This window comes from Epinephelus fuscoguttatus, linkage group LG6 (assembly GCF_011397635.1).
Source record: "Epinephelus fuscoguttatus linkage group LG6, E.fuscoguttatus.final_Chr_v1".
Classification (NCBI taxonomy): Eukaryota; Metazoa; Chordata; class Actinopteri; order Perciformes; family Serranidae; genus Epinephelus; species Epinephelus fuscoguttatus.
The window spans coordinates 24373636-24390762 of record NC_064757.1 but is presented as its reverse complement, the minus strand read 5'-3'; the positions used below and the strand labels follow the sequence as shown (position 1 = coordinate 24390762).

General features: G+C 39.2%; 1 protein-coding gene across 3 annotated transcripts in view; it reads right to left on the bottom strand.

Moving 5' to 3' along the window:
• Positions 1 to 269: 269 nt before the first annotated feature.
• The window catches only part of vps13a (vacuolar protein sorting 13 homolog A), a 48086-nt gene continuing 31228 nt past the window's right edge, over positions 270 to 17127 (bottom strand). For all 3 annotated transcript variants that reach the window (XM_049579995.1, XM_049579998.1, XM_049579997.1), the window contains 21 exons: positions 16929 to 17061; positions 15520 to 15577; positions 15040 to 15211; positions 14464 to 14617; positions 12705 to 12851; positions 12462 to 12543; positions 12296 to 12365; positions 11947 to 12061; positions 11540 to 11653; positions 11223 to 11368; positions 11036 to 11117; positions 10800 to 10913; positions 10165 to 10240; positions 9342 to 9505; positions 9069 to 9114; positions 8771 to 8894; positions 7893 to 8007; positions 4154 to 4239; positions 3018 to 3141; positions 2291 to 2365; positions 270 to 2127 (listed from right to left, as the gene is read on the bottom strand). In XM_049579995.1, coding sequence (XP_049435952.1) covers positions 2077 to 2127; positions 2291 to 2365; positions 3018 to 3141; positions 4154 to 4239; positions 7893 to 8007; positions 8771 to 8894; positions 9069 to 9114; positions 9342 to 9505; positions 10165 to 10240; positions 10800 to 10913; positions 11036 to 11117; positions 11223 to 11368; positions 11540 to 11653; positions 11947 to 12061; positions 12296 to 12365; positions 12462 to 12543; positions 12705 to 12851; positions 14464 to 14617; positions 15040 to 15211; positions 15520 to 15577; positions 16929 to 17061 — 2248 coding nt within the window. In that variant the 3' untranslated portion in view covers positions 270 to 2076. The remainder of the gene's footprint in view (positions 2128 to 2290; positions 2366 to 3017; positions 3142 to 4153; positions 4240 to 7892; positions 8008 to 8770; positions 8895 to 9068; positions 9115 to 9341; positions 9506 to 10164; positions 10241 to 10799; positions 10914 to 11035; positions 11118 to 11222; positions 11369 to 11539; positions 11654 to 11946; positions 12062 to 12295; positions 12366 to 12461; positions 12544 to 12704; positions 12852 to 14463; positions 14618 to 15039; positions 15212 to 15519; positions 15578 to 16928; positions 17062 to 17127) is intronic.

Sequence of the window (17127 nt, the reverse complement as noted above, 5' to 3'; positions counted from 1 at the left end):
TAGTCGTATTAAATTGCAATGTGCCCCAAACCAAAAGCAAACCTTTAAAATACACATCAGAGTAAACAGCAGCTGTTAATAATTAGCATTCATTTCTTTTAAATATACTTTTCTCTGCATAATTCATCAACATAGTTGGCATTGCATATGTGTGGTATAAAAACATAAAAATCACAAAATTACAATCTGCAACGCCGTTATACAGACTATCTTGTGAGGATGGATATATACAGATAGGATGCTATATTAGAACAATATACAGCAGACTGATACATTTCAGTACGGTATAAAAATAGCATGCAGCTCTAAATAACACACTGAACAGTCTTCATCTTGCAGAAATGTATAAAAAAAAAGGAAACTTGAGAGTAAGTGAGAGTAAAAGGAAACAGCGTTTGAAAATCAGCACATTTTGAATTCTTTGTGTTACAGAGGCATACTCAGAATTTAAATTAGTTTCCCTTTTATATAATCCAGTAAAATAAACAGTGTACAACATTAAATGTGCTACAACTACTATGGTTGATTTGGCCTCAGTGTTATTCAAGCTGTTCTCTACCACGTCTCTTACTAGCACTGTAATAGTATTGCTTCTACAGCCAAACACTACTTGGAAAAATAAAACTGAATGACATTAGTGACTTTGGAAACTTCTGTATTTTTTTAAGCTAGACCATATTTTCTGTGTCTCAGTGACTAATGGAGATGACAGTATTTGAGATTGGTCCAGTACTGAGACAGAACACTCCAGCCTCAACAGTGAGGGCAACTGCACAACTTCCATTTACGTCCACTAAAAGTGATTATTTTTGCCACTGACAGGCTCAGATTGTTACCGTAAGTGTCTAATAACACTACAGTAAAGACCCTATAGAGAAATGAAACATTTTTCGTTACCTTTCACTGATCTGGGGTCTTATTTATAAAACGTGCAGGATCCATACTAAAAATGTACATATAGGCAAAAGCCAAAAACGGCATGCGCCAAGAAAATACTCGACAGGCTTCCACTTCACCATCTGCGTCGCCAATTTCCCATCTCCAAAATGTTTGTAAGCATGGGTCAAAGTTTCTCCTATCAAATCTGTTTTTATAGATCACAACTTTGGCATGGGAAGTGGCGTACACCTCTTTCAGGCCTCATTTTGGGCGTAGGCAATGAAATCTTTCCTTCCAAAATCTTCCAGACTTTTACACATTGTCCAAATCAGCTTCATTTTCAGCCATGACTCAAAACATATTAAATAACACTAAGCTAAGCTTTCTGTACTCCTTTCTGTACTACGACTCTCACTCATGTTTCCACCACTGTCGCCTCTTGCGGGATTTCAGAACTTCTACTTGAGCAAGACTCGGTCACAATAACAAATAGACCAGCAAAAGGAAAGCATGAAAAGCATTTTGTTTCTCGGCAAGGTCCTTTCCATAATATTATCAGATGCTTCTAATAACAGTCTGAACCTCTCAGTGGCAAAAACGAGCACTGTTGGTGGACGTAAATTCACGGTGCATAACTGCCCGTAGGGATTACACTGCAATTTTTGTTTCTATCACTCACTTAGACACAGACACATGAGAAAATAGAGTCCAGGTTGAAAAATACCAAAGTTTCCCTTTAATGTGTGTTTGATTAAGAATGGCAAGCTAAATGCCAAGACAATCCTCAAATGTCACCAGCATGTCAGATCCAAGCAGATCAGTGATAAGACGAACATGTAAATCATTAAAAGTCAATTATGTGTGTGTGACAGGATGAGTGCGATCAGAGTGAAGACAGTGAAGTTAAGTTTGGTTCAGTGCATTCTGAGCTTCTGTGCTGTCTATTTATAGCACTTCAGTAAGCATGCACACATTCACACTTCTCACTCAGCCTTTCACCCTCGACACACGCGACACACGCTAACAGTCAACATACAGCATCGTTTACCACGACTCACACATGGAGGTAAACAAAGGGAGCATGCAGTAAAGAACAAAGGCACTGACACACACGGGCTTTGTGTGTGTGTTTTCTTTTTCTCTTTCTTTCTTTTTTTTTTTTTTTTAGGTATCTGATTCCTCACTCATCTCGATGAGTCAGTATTTGGGTAAACTCTCTCTTGCATCATCCAATCTGGCAAGAACCCACTGAAAAGAAATAAGAACCAAAGTTAGAGCGATAATTTACTGTGACTGCAGGTTGGACACACACAGTAACTTCGGCCTGGATGACACAAGGAGGCACAAGTGTAAGTTTTGATTATATATAGTCAGCAGATCACAATCAGGCACTTTTGTACTCTCAGCTCACCTTGGCTATTTCAGGAGTTTTGAAGTTTATGATCTTCCCAAACTCCTTGGCGTGGAACACAGACTTGACTCTCTCCTGCAGTGCATACAACAAGGCATTTAGTGCTATAATCTGCTAAATAACATTAAAACCTGCTATAAATATGTAACAAACATTAGTCTCCTATGGAGAAAAAGCTAGCTTCTGACATTTAAAGGCTCAGACACACAAAACTGACAAGAACTCTTGGCGACAAAGGCTGACACACACTGTAAAGACTACAGCCAACGGCCAACTAGCATGTACATTCTGTGCCTGGGTGAGAGGAAATAATTCTCCATAGCAGCAGGCGGCAGTAGTTTGTAATCTTCATTACTGACAGGATGGATTCAAGACGCTAGTTAGCCAGTTAGAACATTAACGACTCAACCTGATGTTGCAAGAACAAATGATAGCCTATCTACTGTGCACCAGTGACCAGTTACCTCATATGACAAGTTTGTTTGCTTTCCTCACTTCCGTTTCCCTTCTCTTGCACTGAGCTGAGCTGCAAATCAGAAGCTCTGTTGCCTCCCTCATTGTTTCATGCTAAATTGGCCGAAAAACAGCCCACAAGGGCCGAATAATGCCAACGGTGCATGACACACCACAGACACTAGGGCGACAGACGCTCACTGACAGCCTGACACTGACCGATAGCTGATAGTTGACTTGGTGTGTCAGGGCCTGAAGAGTTTTACTTTTGTACCTTGGCTTCAATGCGGAGTCGGCGGTCCTCTACAATCATTGGATCCTTGGTGAACTCTTCAAACAAATACTGCCATTCGCAGGTCAGCTGGCCAAATGTGCCTTTGGTCACAAAAAATATTCCCCTGGAAAAGAAACCACATAAGAAGAGTTAGAGGCAACAAGTATCTCCTTTGAGGACCCTGTATTTTTGGTGAAGGCTTCAGTATACAGTCTTTATGACAGTATAATGCACAGCATAGAAATATTAAATACTTATTTACAAAAATACAGTGGGATTTACATCTGATAAAAGCATGCAGTGAAGATGACATAATGATTTAAAATTGTTGTTGGTGTGTGTAAATATGATAGGCAAACAAAAGTAATGCTCATGTCAAATACAACTCGAACACCTCGCACAAAATAAATCGTTCCGTTTGTCCTTTAAGCATTAAGTGGCATGCTGATAGTGGGATGTATTTCCATTGCTTCTAGGAATGTAAATCATTTTCCAGATTCTGGGCATGTTTCTTTTCAAAGTAATTAGTGGGATATTTAAAATAAAAATTAAAGAAGGCCCCGATGTTTTCACCTCCTGGGCTTTTTGCATCTCCCTGCATCACACTACAAACTTTCTGAGAAGCATGTTTGAGTTGCTTGAAAAAATGTCCTGCACAATTGGACCTCTCGCCAAGTGTTACCCTCTGATACAGAGAGATTTTTAACACACTCCCCTATAAAAAAAAAAGACTTACAGGCTGTTGTAAAAGGAATAAAAATCAGCTGTGCAGATTATTTACCAGTAGACCTGATAAACATACTTCTTAAGGTTCTGAGGCTTCTCATAATTATGGGACATACAACATGATACGGCCTCTGATGACCGGTTACCCTAAACTCACATTTACATATATACAGTAGACAATATTTTACTTAATTTTACATGGTTAATTAACATACTTGTTTGATGTCTATTAAGGTTTAATTCTCTGACTTTTTAAAAAAAATGTTATTTAATTATTATTGTATTTTTTTTAAATGTAATCTTATTCAATTATTTCTCTGTTTTTGTTGGATGCGCTGTATAATGGCTGTGAGATGAGAACACAGCCGAAAAGCTGTTTTCTTTTTCAATCAGATGACAAAAACACTCACCTCTTGGTGATCATGAGGAAGTCGGACTCGTTGACCTTGGCGTGAGCAAAGTATCTGTACTTGGCAAAGCGTCCATTTTCAATTTTCTGGAGGAAGAGAGAAAGAAAGTGAGTGAATGTAATGCAAAGTCATAACAAAAGTCGTCTCAGGACAAATGGGTGGTTCCCGGTTGGTGGGCGTGTGTACAGAACCATATATGGAGTTTACTCATGATCCACCCTGCTGCTGATTGGATTCTTGTTAAAAGCACCTGTGCATTGTATTATACAACAAACCTGATGAAGCCATGGGCGAAGCGTGTTGTTTCTAACATTTCAAATGAACTTCAAATGAAGACTGAATTAAAAGAAGAAGCAATTCAGCCCTATTGTGTGCAGTGTATCTGCTTATTTACTATCAGTCTAATGTTTCCTGCCATCACCTGCACCAAGTTATAGGGACTGACAGCGCTGTGCACGGGGCACATGCTTTTGAATGAGTTTATCTACGGACACTTTAACATAGAGAAGATCTAGGACAAACTCTTTTACCTGGTTTAAACAAACAGTGAGACTAAAAAAAAAAAACCTCAAAGTCTGCATTAAACTAAAACATGAATGCCAGGATGTCTGTGCTCCAGTGTGTTCAAAACATTTTCAAACAACTGCAAACTGTAACTAAGCATGACCTTCCAGGGTCCTCTGCAAACAGCGTGAAAATGTAGTGTTGTGGTGAGGAAAGATGGGATGAAACAAAGACAAAGACGATGGCAGGTGGAAGTTTATTTTATTGAGAACAAGAGGGCAGTGAAAAGTGGTTGTGGATGACAGGATGATGAAACTAATAAAGAAAGCAGACAAATCTCTACAATCATGAGATATATTTTGACAATGAAAACAAGGAAAAGAAAGGTTTCATTTGTAAAAAGAAGATAAAAGAAAAGAGTGACATAAAAAGTAAACTGATGGAGTAAAACAATGAAAAATAAAGGCACTCACTAAAATAAATAAATACACATAAAGTTATAAACTAAAACTATAAAATACAAAGAAACACATTACTCAGAGGCCTTTTCTTTGGTTTGTTTAAATCTTCTAAAAGTGAACCTGGATCACTTTATTCAAACTCAACACACTAACACTATACTGCTACACTACACTACAGCTCTCACTTCTAGCTATTCTTCCTCATCAACCTCATCCTGTGATCCAGTTCTATGCCATTCATTATGGGCCAGTCTCCTCTGTGGACATGACAAGAGAGAAGAGTCAAGGTCAGAACTGAAGCCAGCTACTGTCGCACTGTCAGTGACGTACGGATCAAAACCATTCAGACCAAGATGATGGTGAGTTTGGCCTTGTCTCTCCTCTATATAAAAATAATTCTGTTTTAAATATCATATATTTCATTTATATCTTTGACTAAAGACCAGTTAAATTTACTTTAGTTTCCCACCTGAAGTATGAAGTGGATTAAATACAGTTTTTAACCAGCTACAACAGAATCATAAAACACGAGCATGAAATGTGACAGTCACATGATTTGTAGATGTATTTTATTACCTGTGTCATCTGTCCTAACTTGGCATAATGGGAATAATCTGTCAATAATGCATCAACATACATTAAAATCTAGCCTAGGACTAAAGCTGCTGATACACATAGGTGACAAATTAAAGGAGAAACCTGGGTGAAATGCTGGGAGAAACATAATGAATGCAGATGCTTCTACACAGAGGGGTCACTGAATAGTTTGATGAGAATGAAAATATTGTGAATCATATGCTATGGTCTTTGCAGTCACCAGGGGTCTCATTTATAAACACTGTGTGTGCACAAAATGAGGCCTGAAAGAGGCGTACGCTACTTCCCATGCAAAAGTTGTGATCTATAAAAACAGACTTGATGGGAGAAACTCTTACCCATGCTTACAAACATTTTGGAGACGGGAAACTGGCAACACAGATGGTGACCTATAAGCCTGATTGCAGGTGCACACTTATTTTGGCTCTGTCTGTACGTACATTTTTAGTATGATTTCCACACACTGTCTTATAAATGAGACCCCAGATCTTAACCAAACTGATGTCTTGATCAGTGCTCCCTACCACCACCGTCAAAATTCCAAACAAGGTGATCTCCTTCCAGCAGGATTGAGATATTTGTGTAATCTTTACTGAGGAGCATTAAAGCTATTCAGGAGGCTCGCTGTGATCCAACACTTCACTGAGGCACTTCAATTTGTCACCTTACTACAAATCCTCACTATTAGCCAAACAATGCAGCTCTGACCTGAGACTCGTAGGCAGAAACTTCAACCCACTCCAGCCAGCACGACTGCTCAGCGATGTCAGCACAAAAAAGTGTCCCACACTTTAAAGAACTTCAAACACTTCAAAGCTATACTAAAATCTACAATTATGAGAAAACTTTTCTACTGACAGCAGCTCAACTGGGTTTCAATCCAAATATAGCACAAAAGAAAATGCTAATTTCCGTCCGCTGTTCTTATGTGTTTATTGTGAATTGCTTCAATGAGATAAGATATACTTAAAACAGCGCCAGTCAAACCTCAAACAAAGGACAACTGAACAGTGGAACTAGAGAGTTTTGAGCGACTAACAATACAGCTATGTGTTCTTGGAAACGTTCTGGTAACAGCCCTGTGTGCATGTAAGTGTGTTAAAAGCCAGAGATGATGAAGAGAGCTTGCAGTGGTTTATGCAACGACGGTATGTCATGACTCTGTGTCATCATGTATTTGCTCAATCTGTTTCCATTGCACCGAGACACATTTACCTTTTATCAATACACCAATTTTCCAAATCCCCCAAGCATACTGTTCTGCAACATTTTGGGATTTTTAAAAATGTTTGGCGTTTCCACTCAGGTTTTTACGTGCAAATTGAAAATGCACATAAAAAGAGGTGGATGGAAACGCACCTACATTCAGCTTCATGTGTTAATCGACAATACTTTTACCCCAGTTACCTGTGTTAAAACCTTGAGGACAACACTTGCAACGTAACACACCACAAGACACTAACTCCATCATGTTGTTTGAGTAACAGTGTGGGGCAGAAACATTGAGGTACCTTCCCTGCACAGAAGCTCCTTCCTAATTAAGTGAATGAACACTAAATGTCTCAGTAAACGGTCGTCTTTACTTTGGAACTGAAGGTGTTCTTAAATTTCTCTCTGCTTTTGCTTATGCGATGTGTTTTTTACCCTCTCACAACACCAAACAGCCACAGAGGTGAATTAATCACTGAGAATTAAGCTGAATTGCTCTCTGAGGATCTATAAACAGGGAAGGCTCATACAATTGCTGAGATAAGTTTAAAGATAATTAAAACAAAGCAGACTAACAGGAGCAGGGTTTGAAAGAAGGTTTTCCTATGAGAAATTAATGTCTGCGTGTGTGTGCCTGCATGTACGCTCACACACAACTCCACTGGCAAACCTGGGCAAATTAGAGAGTGCACCACTTAATTCAGAGTATAGTCACAGAAATAAAAATACTGATAACAATACTCAGTGGTATTTAAGTGAATGTTGAATTTTACTCATCTCAACTGAATGTACATGTCCTGTTACTGAACACTGCTTATTAGTGTTTAATGTAAATTGCGGTTTGCTGTGAGTTTTTAATCTCAGTAGAAAATGAAATAAATAGATAAAATCTCAGTTAAATAAAGAATAATGACCAATTGTTATTTGCCCAGGTCAGACTGTGGAGAGCTGACAATGATTTGTCCTACCTGGAGCATCTGACTGCCGATGCCCTCCCTCTCCTTATATGGTCGTATGACACCATCCTCGTGGATGAAGCGAGGAGGACGCAGGGAGGCTATATCTTGTGAAGTCTCCGCTGCCCTGAAAACAAGACAAGACAAAACACATTTTGAGACACAGCTTCCTTATGAACACACACACAACATGGATGAATAATGCATAACTGTACAAACACAGTATCACATTAAAGCCCAGTTCAGACCAAAGATTTGCGACAAGACAAAACCGTTTTAGAACATTGCAGAGAAAAGTTGTAGCGGTGTGAACTGGCTGGTCTGAGCTCGACTAAAGCCAAACTCGATGGTCAAATCACCAGTGGCTGGTTTTAGAACGTAAGGCTCATTAGCTGTCTCCACAGCCAATCGGCCTGTTGTAAAGTCTGCTGGTCAAGTCAAAATGACTGCAGCAGATGCTCCATCCCACCCAGCCCTCTGTTTCTGTTCTCACAGTGTGGCAGTGTCAGACGGTGGGTCACTGCTGCTGCTTACTGTATGTGCTTTTGTCCTCTCTCTCACACACTCACACACTCTCACACACACACACACACACACACACACACACACACACACTCTCTCAATGACTAATTAATTGGCTCTGCTTACATATATTATCGTGGCGTATTTATCATGAATACAGTCCATCTGATGCTCGTTTTGTTTACGTTTTTTCACCGTTTCATCACTACTACAAATGCAACTGTAGCCAGTATCTTACTATCACTATCTTCATATTTTAAGAAGCTACAAATTATATTCAGCCACAAAATAAGCCTGAAAAGCTGGAAATCAGGACTTCTACACTATAGAACATTCATGAGTATACGCACACCCAGAAAAGGACATACCTCTTGATCCCTTGGAAAGTACTACTGGCCATGTCAATAATGCCTCCTGTGGGTCTGGCAACTGCACCAACCAGACCTTTCCCAACACCTTTAAAGAAGCCTGCTGCTCCCTCCTTCTGGGCTCCTGCACAATAACACATCATCACATTAAAATGGATAAAACAGAGCTGGTACACTGCTCCACAATCAGGACAGAATTCAAGGATTTTATGCCATTATTTTGGCTATTAAATTTTCATTATCAGCACATGCCAACTATCATCAAATTAATCATAAAAGAGAGTCCAATTCAACATACCTTTAATGGGTTTAGTAACAATCCCTGTGATCCCACTGACAAAACCCTGACAGGAAAACACAGCAATATTACCAAGCAGCCGTGATTCATTCATTATGGCAGACCCTCTTTACAGCCAGTGGTAAATCCACATTATTAGTCTTACTAGTTAATCTGTTTAATAATTAAATGAGCAGAAAATCTAATTAAGGCCATAACTGTACATTTTAACAGTTTAAAACATGCCTCAAAAGGTATGTTTTTTCACCAATAAACACATGTTTGAGTACGTACAGACACTAATCCCTTTCCTCCCCTGGTCAGTCCCTCTCTCAGGCCACTGGGTTGCTTGTTCATAGTCTCACGTCTCTTCTGCTGGTATTCTTCGTCCATCGTTATGGCAGCAACACCCTTTGCCATGGCACCTGTGATCCTGGAGGCTGCACCTGCTATACCCCCTGGAAGGCAGATGTGAGTCTTTAAAGTTACTAAATTCTTTAATAAGTCTATTTCTTCTCAAATGACTTGTGGGAGAAACTGTTACTGTGCTACTCTCTGTAATCCACTGTGTCTTCATCTTCTGGCAATTTAATTCATATGGCACATTTCTTATTACAGGTATAGAGAATGTGAAGTTGACATCACACTGTGTTCAATTTCTGGGATAGAAGCGCCATCTTGTTATGATCACACTGTGTTACCTGTGCCCAGCTATGGGGGTCAAGCAACGGTATGTGGACAAACTAATTGTGATAAACAACATAGATCCATATGACGTGGCAGCCCACGGCTAGATTACAGACCCACATGCACAACCTAAACTCACATACTCGGACATTGTAAACTATCATGCTTTTAGACTGAGTGCATACATTTTGGCAGGAGGAAAGTGCAAGTACAAAGTAAAATGACAGTATTATAGTTTTTAAAAATGTGTAACATCAGGAATGTGGACATTTACATAGAAAGGCTTCACTCATTCGCACAAAAAGACATTTTAAGACTTTTTAAGGACCCATAGACACCCTGTATATACCACAGAGATCTTAATGTGGGCACCTGAAGAGATCAGACACCTTTTTAATAGATATCATTTTTATAGGAGCCTCATACTTACCGACAGCTCCTCCTACCAGAGCCTTCACTCCAAGAGCCATTCCTTCAACAAACTCCTCAGGTCCCTGGATGGCTCCCTGGACAACCACGGATAACAGTTACATAGAAGGAAGAAATACACTTTGGAGGCTTTAAGCAGCCACACTTTTGTAAATGTTAACATAAACCACATTACACATCATGAATATTCAATAGGTTTTTAATAAATGCTCACAATCTCTGGAGTCCTAAAATATGTTCATACTCAGAATAGAGTATCTAGTAATTGTTCAGCTTAAATAATGATCATTAAACTTTTTTTTTTTAAAGCTACGACACTGTTGATTTGTATTATTCTAACTGTTTGGTTTTATTTGCCTCGATAAAATCTTAAGGGTAGTGTAATTGCACACATTGTTTATTTGTTTTATTAGTTCTTTATCTTTATTGCTAGTTTTGCTGCTTAATACATTTTTTAAATGCATTTTTCCATTTACTTTCTGTATGACTTAAATTGCCTAAATTTATTTGTGTAATTCCTGCAACGTGTTAAATCCTGGTTCAACCTTCTTAAGCACTTTATAACTTTGTTTTGAAAAGTGCCTATCAATAAAGTTTACTCTTATTATTATTATTATTATTGTATTACATTACTACCTGATAAGGCTCATAGAAGAAGGCTTCCACTCCCTCCGACAGTCCTCTAATAAGTCCAAAAGGATTTCCAAGTACATCCAGGCCGAGCACCAGCACATACATCTGTTTAATAGCCTGAGGGATACATATATAGAAACTGGTGAGCTTGGTGGCAGCCAAGCATTGGTTGTTCATAAATAAATGACACATGAAAACACTTGTGTAGTTTCTGATGTTATTATGTGCATTTGTGTTACCTGCTTTGAATAATGCCTGATGACCTCCCATTGCAGCTGTTGAGCGGTACAAAACTGGAAGGTCAACTCAAAGAAGGCCAGCCTGAAATTAGCAACAGAATCAGTCAAGTAGCACCTCCCAAAACAATTTACAGAAAAATAAATATATAAATGCTTATGTGTGTGATTTATGTGTTGTCAATCGTACTTAAAGACGACGTCCTGCACATCAGTGAGTGTGGCGCCGATACTCTTCAGCAGCAGGTTGAGGGACTGGACGGGAATGAGCTCTTTTTCTCGCTTCTCCTTCAGGCCGTCTTCTCCTCCCGTGCTCAGAGACAAACTCAGGTGCAGCTGCAAATAAAAAAACATGACTAAGCATCAGTGATTCTGGTGTTAAACACACAACTGAAATGTGCTTTGCAGCTGTCTTGTGAATTTCCATTTTATTTTAAGAAACTTTTGGTGTTGCAGAGATGACAAACAAAATGTGGGGCTCGCATAAGTAATCTATAGTGTACAAACCTTGATGGGGGAAATGTGGAAGTACTCATAGAGGCTGATGGGAGAGGTGTCAGCAGCAGAGGCATGGTTCAGTTCTGCCTTTACATACTCTATGTCCTTCTCAAACAGTTCCACCTAGAGGGATAACACCAGCACAAACAAAAACAGGCACAGCAACAAAAAGTCAGAATGGATCTCAGTGACTCAGGTCTCTTATTATTATTATGATGTATCACAGATTCTGAGAAACAATATGTTCACTGTGTTTGGATAAAAGCTGCTCAGCTCTGTACTCACTGACCTTGAAATCTGGACTATTTTTGAACTGTACATAGTCCCTTTAAAATAAATAAATTAATAAAATCATAAAATAAAGTAAAATAAAATGAAATAAAAATAAAACAAAATAAAATATGTGAGTGTCTGACCTCCTGCTCTGAGGTCATGGTGCTGGCATTCTCAGGTGTGAACAGGTCCAGGATGGCATACAGGAAGCCCAGATCCAGCTTCAGGTCCATCTCTTGAATCAACACCTTGAAGTACCTGAGGTCGACAGACATTTTGATCACCATTTTCCATATTTAATGGATTACAGTATATACCAGAATGTGGCTAAAAGGCATTTTAAGTATGAATGAGATTGTAGAGAGCATATCAGAATCAGAGGATAAACAGAGCACAAATACAGCATAGTGCATCACAAATAGCAAAGACAGAGGTGGTGCACTGGAGGAAGTGACAGTAAAGTGACAGAAGAATCAAATGAAAAACAATTACTTGATGCGGAAGATATCAGAGTGTCCTGCAGCTCTGGTAACAATGCTGATATCAGTTAGAGGTTTGGGTTCTGTAAGAAAAATAAAATCATATTATAGACTGAAACACTGCATATAATCAGCACATAATTCTAATTAAACATGACATACAGGGTGGACTAACAGACCTGCGTCCATGGTGATAGATTTTGGCAGTTTTACAGGGTAGAAAACATAGGGGAAGATCGCTCCTGGCAACTGATTCTGGATCTGTTGGAAGAAAGGATGTGAACTATGAGCCAGAGGACAGAAAAAGGGACTCAAGATGCATTAATAAACAAATGTTGAGGAAGGCATTTGGATGACTTGTAGTACTGTAATTCGGACATGGATATATGTAAGATCTTTGTTTATATTTGACTTCTAATCACCTGGATACGGTGGATCTGGACTCGGTAGGCGACCTGTCGTGGTGAGACGCTGTACTCCACCTTCACCCCAGGCAGGAAGTGCCTCCTGAGAGGAGCGTCACTCGGCTGCAGCATCCGCATATCGATACCACTGGGAGTGAAGGACACCTGAGAGACAATTACAAATATCACAGGACTGAACAAACAGGCCTCCAACTAATGATTATTTTAATCAATTAACCACCAATTAATATGTTTTTATAGTGGTTCTTAAATATCTTCACATCATATCTTCTGGAAAGACTTAGTACCATCCGTTGTTTGTGCTTCTCCAGTTTGTGGACCAAAATGGTGCCACCCATGTCCCTTATAGGACACTCCCTACTTACTAATTGACACGCTCGCCTGACCAAACAGACCGCTGCTCATCAGGTGAAAACACAGACTCCATTTCTTCCTCTTCTTCTCTGATGCATTATCTATTTATCATCGCTGTAGTCTTCAACGAAAAACTTACAAACATTCATGAATCTGTGTCCATAAACCGTTCAAATGTACAAATTTTCACCATTGTATTAAGCAGCGTAAACCTCAATTGACATGGCCTGGCATTGCTGTCAAAAAACTATGTGTGCTCCCCCATCTAGCAACACCTGTCCCTCAATGAATGGTTCCTGCCTACACTGGAAGACACCCATGACAATACAGTGACCACTACAGGACAAATTCGCAGCCTACACACATTTTACACCCTGGATGGCTCCTATAACAAGGAAGAATGAGCTCTTTAAAGAATGGACTGCCAATCGTGATCTGTGATTTTGGAGGCCAAGTCATCCTCCCACTGGGATCTAATAGTAGAGAGAGGCGAAGAATGTAGAGTTGATAATATATTGGTAGTATATATCACTTTGATGACTCCCCTGTTCACATTGTTGTGTGAGATGTTGAGATTTCTATCTAAAGTTGTTTCATGTGGTAAATTGGGGAACTAGGGAAATCTGCTCCACATGAAATTTCTAATTTGTAAAAATTGAAGAAATGGGCCTGTGGGATATTACGCTTTTGAGTCAACTGAGTAAATGAGGCAAATATCTTATCTACATACAGGTGCTTAAAATGATGTATATACCATTACTGTTCCATATCTTAAGGTGAAAACATATGATTGGAGTAAATTGGTGCCAGAATCGACACTGAATGTAATCATAACTTTTTCCTACTCAAGTCTGAGAGAATTATATACCGACGGATTACACACGTAAGTGAACATTTCTAATGGAGGAGCTGCAATAAGGTTATACCACAGTGTGATGATTCAATATAGAGTCATGCTGGTACCTCTGCAGATGGCGCACCCAGCTAGTGAGGCATATTTCGTACATTCACCACCCAATAGAAGAACTAGAAATTGGGTAAAGGTAGCCCTCCTGATTGTCTTGTTCTTTGCATGAAATCTTCACAGATCCTTGAGGGATACCTGCCCTATTTGACTGTTGGTTGCAATGTTTTTTCTGATGAGCCTAATGAAGGCTACAATCTGAAACACGTTGGGCTTACAGTACAGCTGATCTATATACGACAGGTGTTGCTGGTGTTTGGACCTCTTTAAACTATTTACCACCAGCAATTGACATGGTTTAAACTCTGTCTATGATTATATGGCCTGCATGGGTAAAGTGAAATGGACAGCTTTCATTTGTACCATTTTTAAACTGTATCAATCCCTTGTTACTGGTTGAAATCATGAATACTGACTGTACAGGATTTAGTCTCTAACCTGGAAGTTGTTTTCCAGATCGACAATGGCGTTGTCCACAGGTCCAGATTCCGTGTACTCTTTGTATCTGTTCTCCAGCATGTCAGCTTCTTTGGTGCTCATAGTCTTCCACCGACCCTTCTTCTTGGGCTTTATTTCCCACACAACATCAGAACTATGACAAGAAATGAGAGTGTGAAATCATTAAATTGTACACAGCTGCAGGACTGACCAGGAGAAGACAAACATAATGCAAATACATATGCATCTTAGTGTAGCTTTATGTTTGAAAGATTACAAAATGTCACTAAATTATCTTAGATTTCAATTAAAACTCTGGCCAACAATTACATTTCATCTGAGCCCATCATGTCTGACGCGGGATGTTTTCTGACAATCTCAACTGCATATTACAGAAAATATCTTGATTTATAAATTATTACTTACAAATCACACACAACATCACAACATCACTATCACTGCCATGACACATTTGATGTATTGTACAGGCAGTAAGCCACAGTGATAACATGAATCTGGCCCGGTTTTGTGCTTTTTTTTTTACAGGTCCACATGTGTATGTTGCTGGTTATCTACCTTGTGATCCCGATGAAAGAGACCTCCTGGCCGGTGCTGTTGTTGACCAGAGACACGCCCACATTCTGCAGCGCTAGGATGATTTCCTGTTCAGCTAGCTGGGCCTTCTCGCTCTCACAGAGGATCTTGTACATGCGTTGCTCCTCAGTGAACACCACAACACGTTGGAGACCTTTGAATCAACAATAACCCCCCAAAATGATTTCCCACTTTATTCATCCCCAAAGGTCAGAGGTCAGGATGAGTTACAGGATTGTGTCCATCAAGGATGAACACAAGCTTTGACCTCATTCCGTGTTCAATGTCACCTTGTTGTCTGTGTAAACTGTATATTTTGTATCTTTCTAGAAAGTGAGTTCTTAGCACTTGGCTACATTCATGCACTAACAATAAACTGGCGATTGCGAAGATTTGAGAAGTGCACACAAGACTGCATAAGGCCAAAGTACAGAATTTCATGTTAAGCTCCTTTTACTTTACCTTCATACAAGGAGATCACATACAGTTTTCCGTCATTGTTCATGTCCTGACGCTGGTCCTGAAGACACAAGAGCAGACAAACACACAAAAGTATTTACACAAACATCCCAGTGTCTCATCTAACAATTGTGTTCACATCTAAAACACAACAAAGGTTAAACTGCCTCAACATTTCATATTGTAAGACTATTATTTGGCCCTAAAAGAGGCAGAAAATGGTTGAACTAGACCAAATCTATTTCTACAGATTCTCCACTGTAAGTACATATTGTCACTAGAGCTGCAACAATTAGTTGATTGATCAATTAGTTGTAAACTATTAAATGAATTAATTCACCAACTAATTTATGATGGATTAATCAGTTTGAGCAATTTTTTAAGAGAAAAAAACAATCTCTGATTCCAGCTTCTTAAATGTGAATATTTTCTAGTTTCTTTATTCCTCTTTGACAAAACAAGACATTAGACGTCATCTTGGGCTTTGGAAAACACTGCTATTTTTCATCATTTTCTGACATTTCATAGACCAAACAATTAATCAATCTATTGGGAAAATAACTGACAGATTAAAAATTCCTTCAAGGCGGTCTAGAGATATCACATTAACAATGTTTCGACACATAGGGTCACAGTGACCTTGACCTTTGACTGCGAAATTCTAATCAGTTCATGCTTGACTCAAAATCAACATGTATGCTAGATTGGAGGAAACTCCCTCGAGGCCTTCTTGACCAATCACGTTCGTGAGAAAGAGACAGATTCAAGGTCACAGTGACCTTGACATTTGACGAACAAATTCGGATCAGTTCATCGTTGAGTACAAGCTGACTTTTGTCCCAAATTTGAGGAAATTTCTTCAAGGCCTTTGAAGATATTGCTTTCACGAGAATGGGATGAACGGACAACCAAAAAACATGATGCATCTGGCCATCACAGCAATTGCTGGCACAGAGGCATGAAAAGTGTGACTCAACGTGTTACTGTAATCGCAATGCAATGTTGTTCTGTATGAAAATATGTCACTGCTGCCTCTAGTGCTTTAAAAACTGTATGTCTTTTTATACTGCATCAACTTTGCCTCGAGTTTTAGCACTGAATTACACTTGATGATCATTACATTCTTGTGACTTAAAAAAAACTAGAAATGGTAAAATATTTTTTTTGTTTGTTTGTTTGCTTTTTTGTGCTTTCTTGTATTCTAGGTAGCATTGTGTAACATCTTGGCCAGGGGACGACAGATGAAAAATAGCCTTTTGCTTATTCTGGTATTTGTATACCATGTGTATTTATTAATTTGCACAGTCCCCTCTTAAATTAACTAAATTTAACTAAAGTAAAATAAAGTAACGGATTACATGCTACACAGTTAAATAAATCTCAGTAATTGTATCTCGGGTTCAGCACAGTACCTCTTCACTCTTCAGCTTCCCACTGTAAGAACCACACTTCCAGCAAAGCTCCCGGGATCCAGTGGGCTCCGTCCAGGTGTAGTGCACAGCTTTCCCTGCCTCCAGCTCCTCTTGCTCCGCCTCTTTTTGAGAGCTGCACGCACAAGAGACGCAACCAGACACACACATACCATATGTATCAGTAACATCACTTACAGCT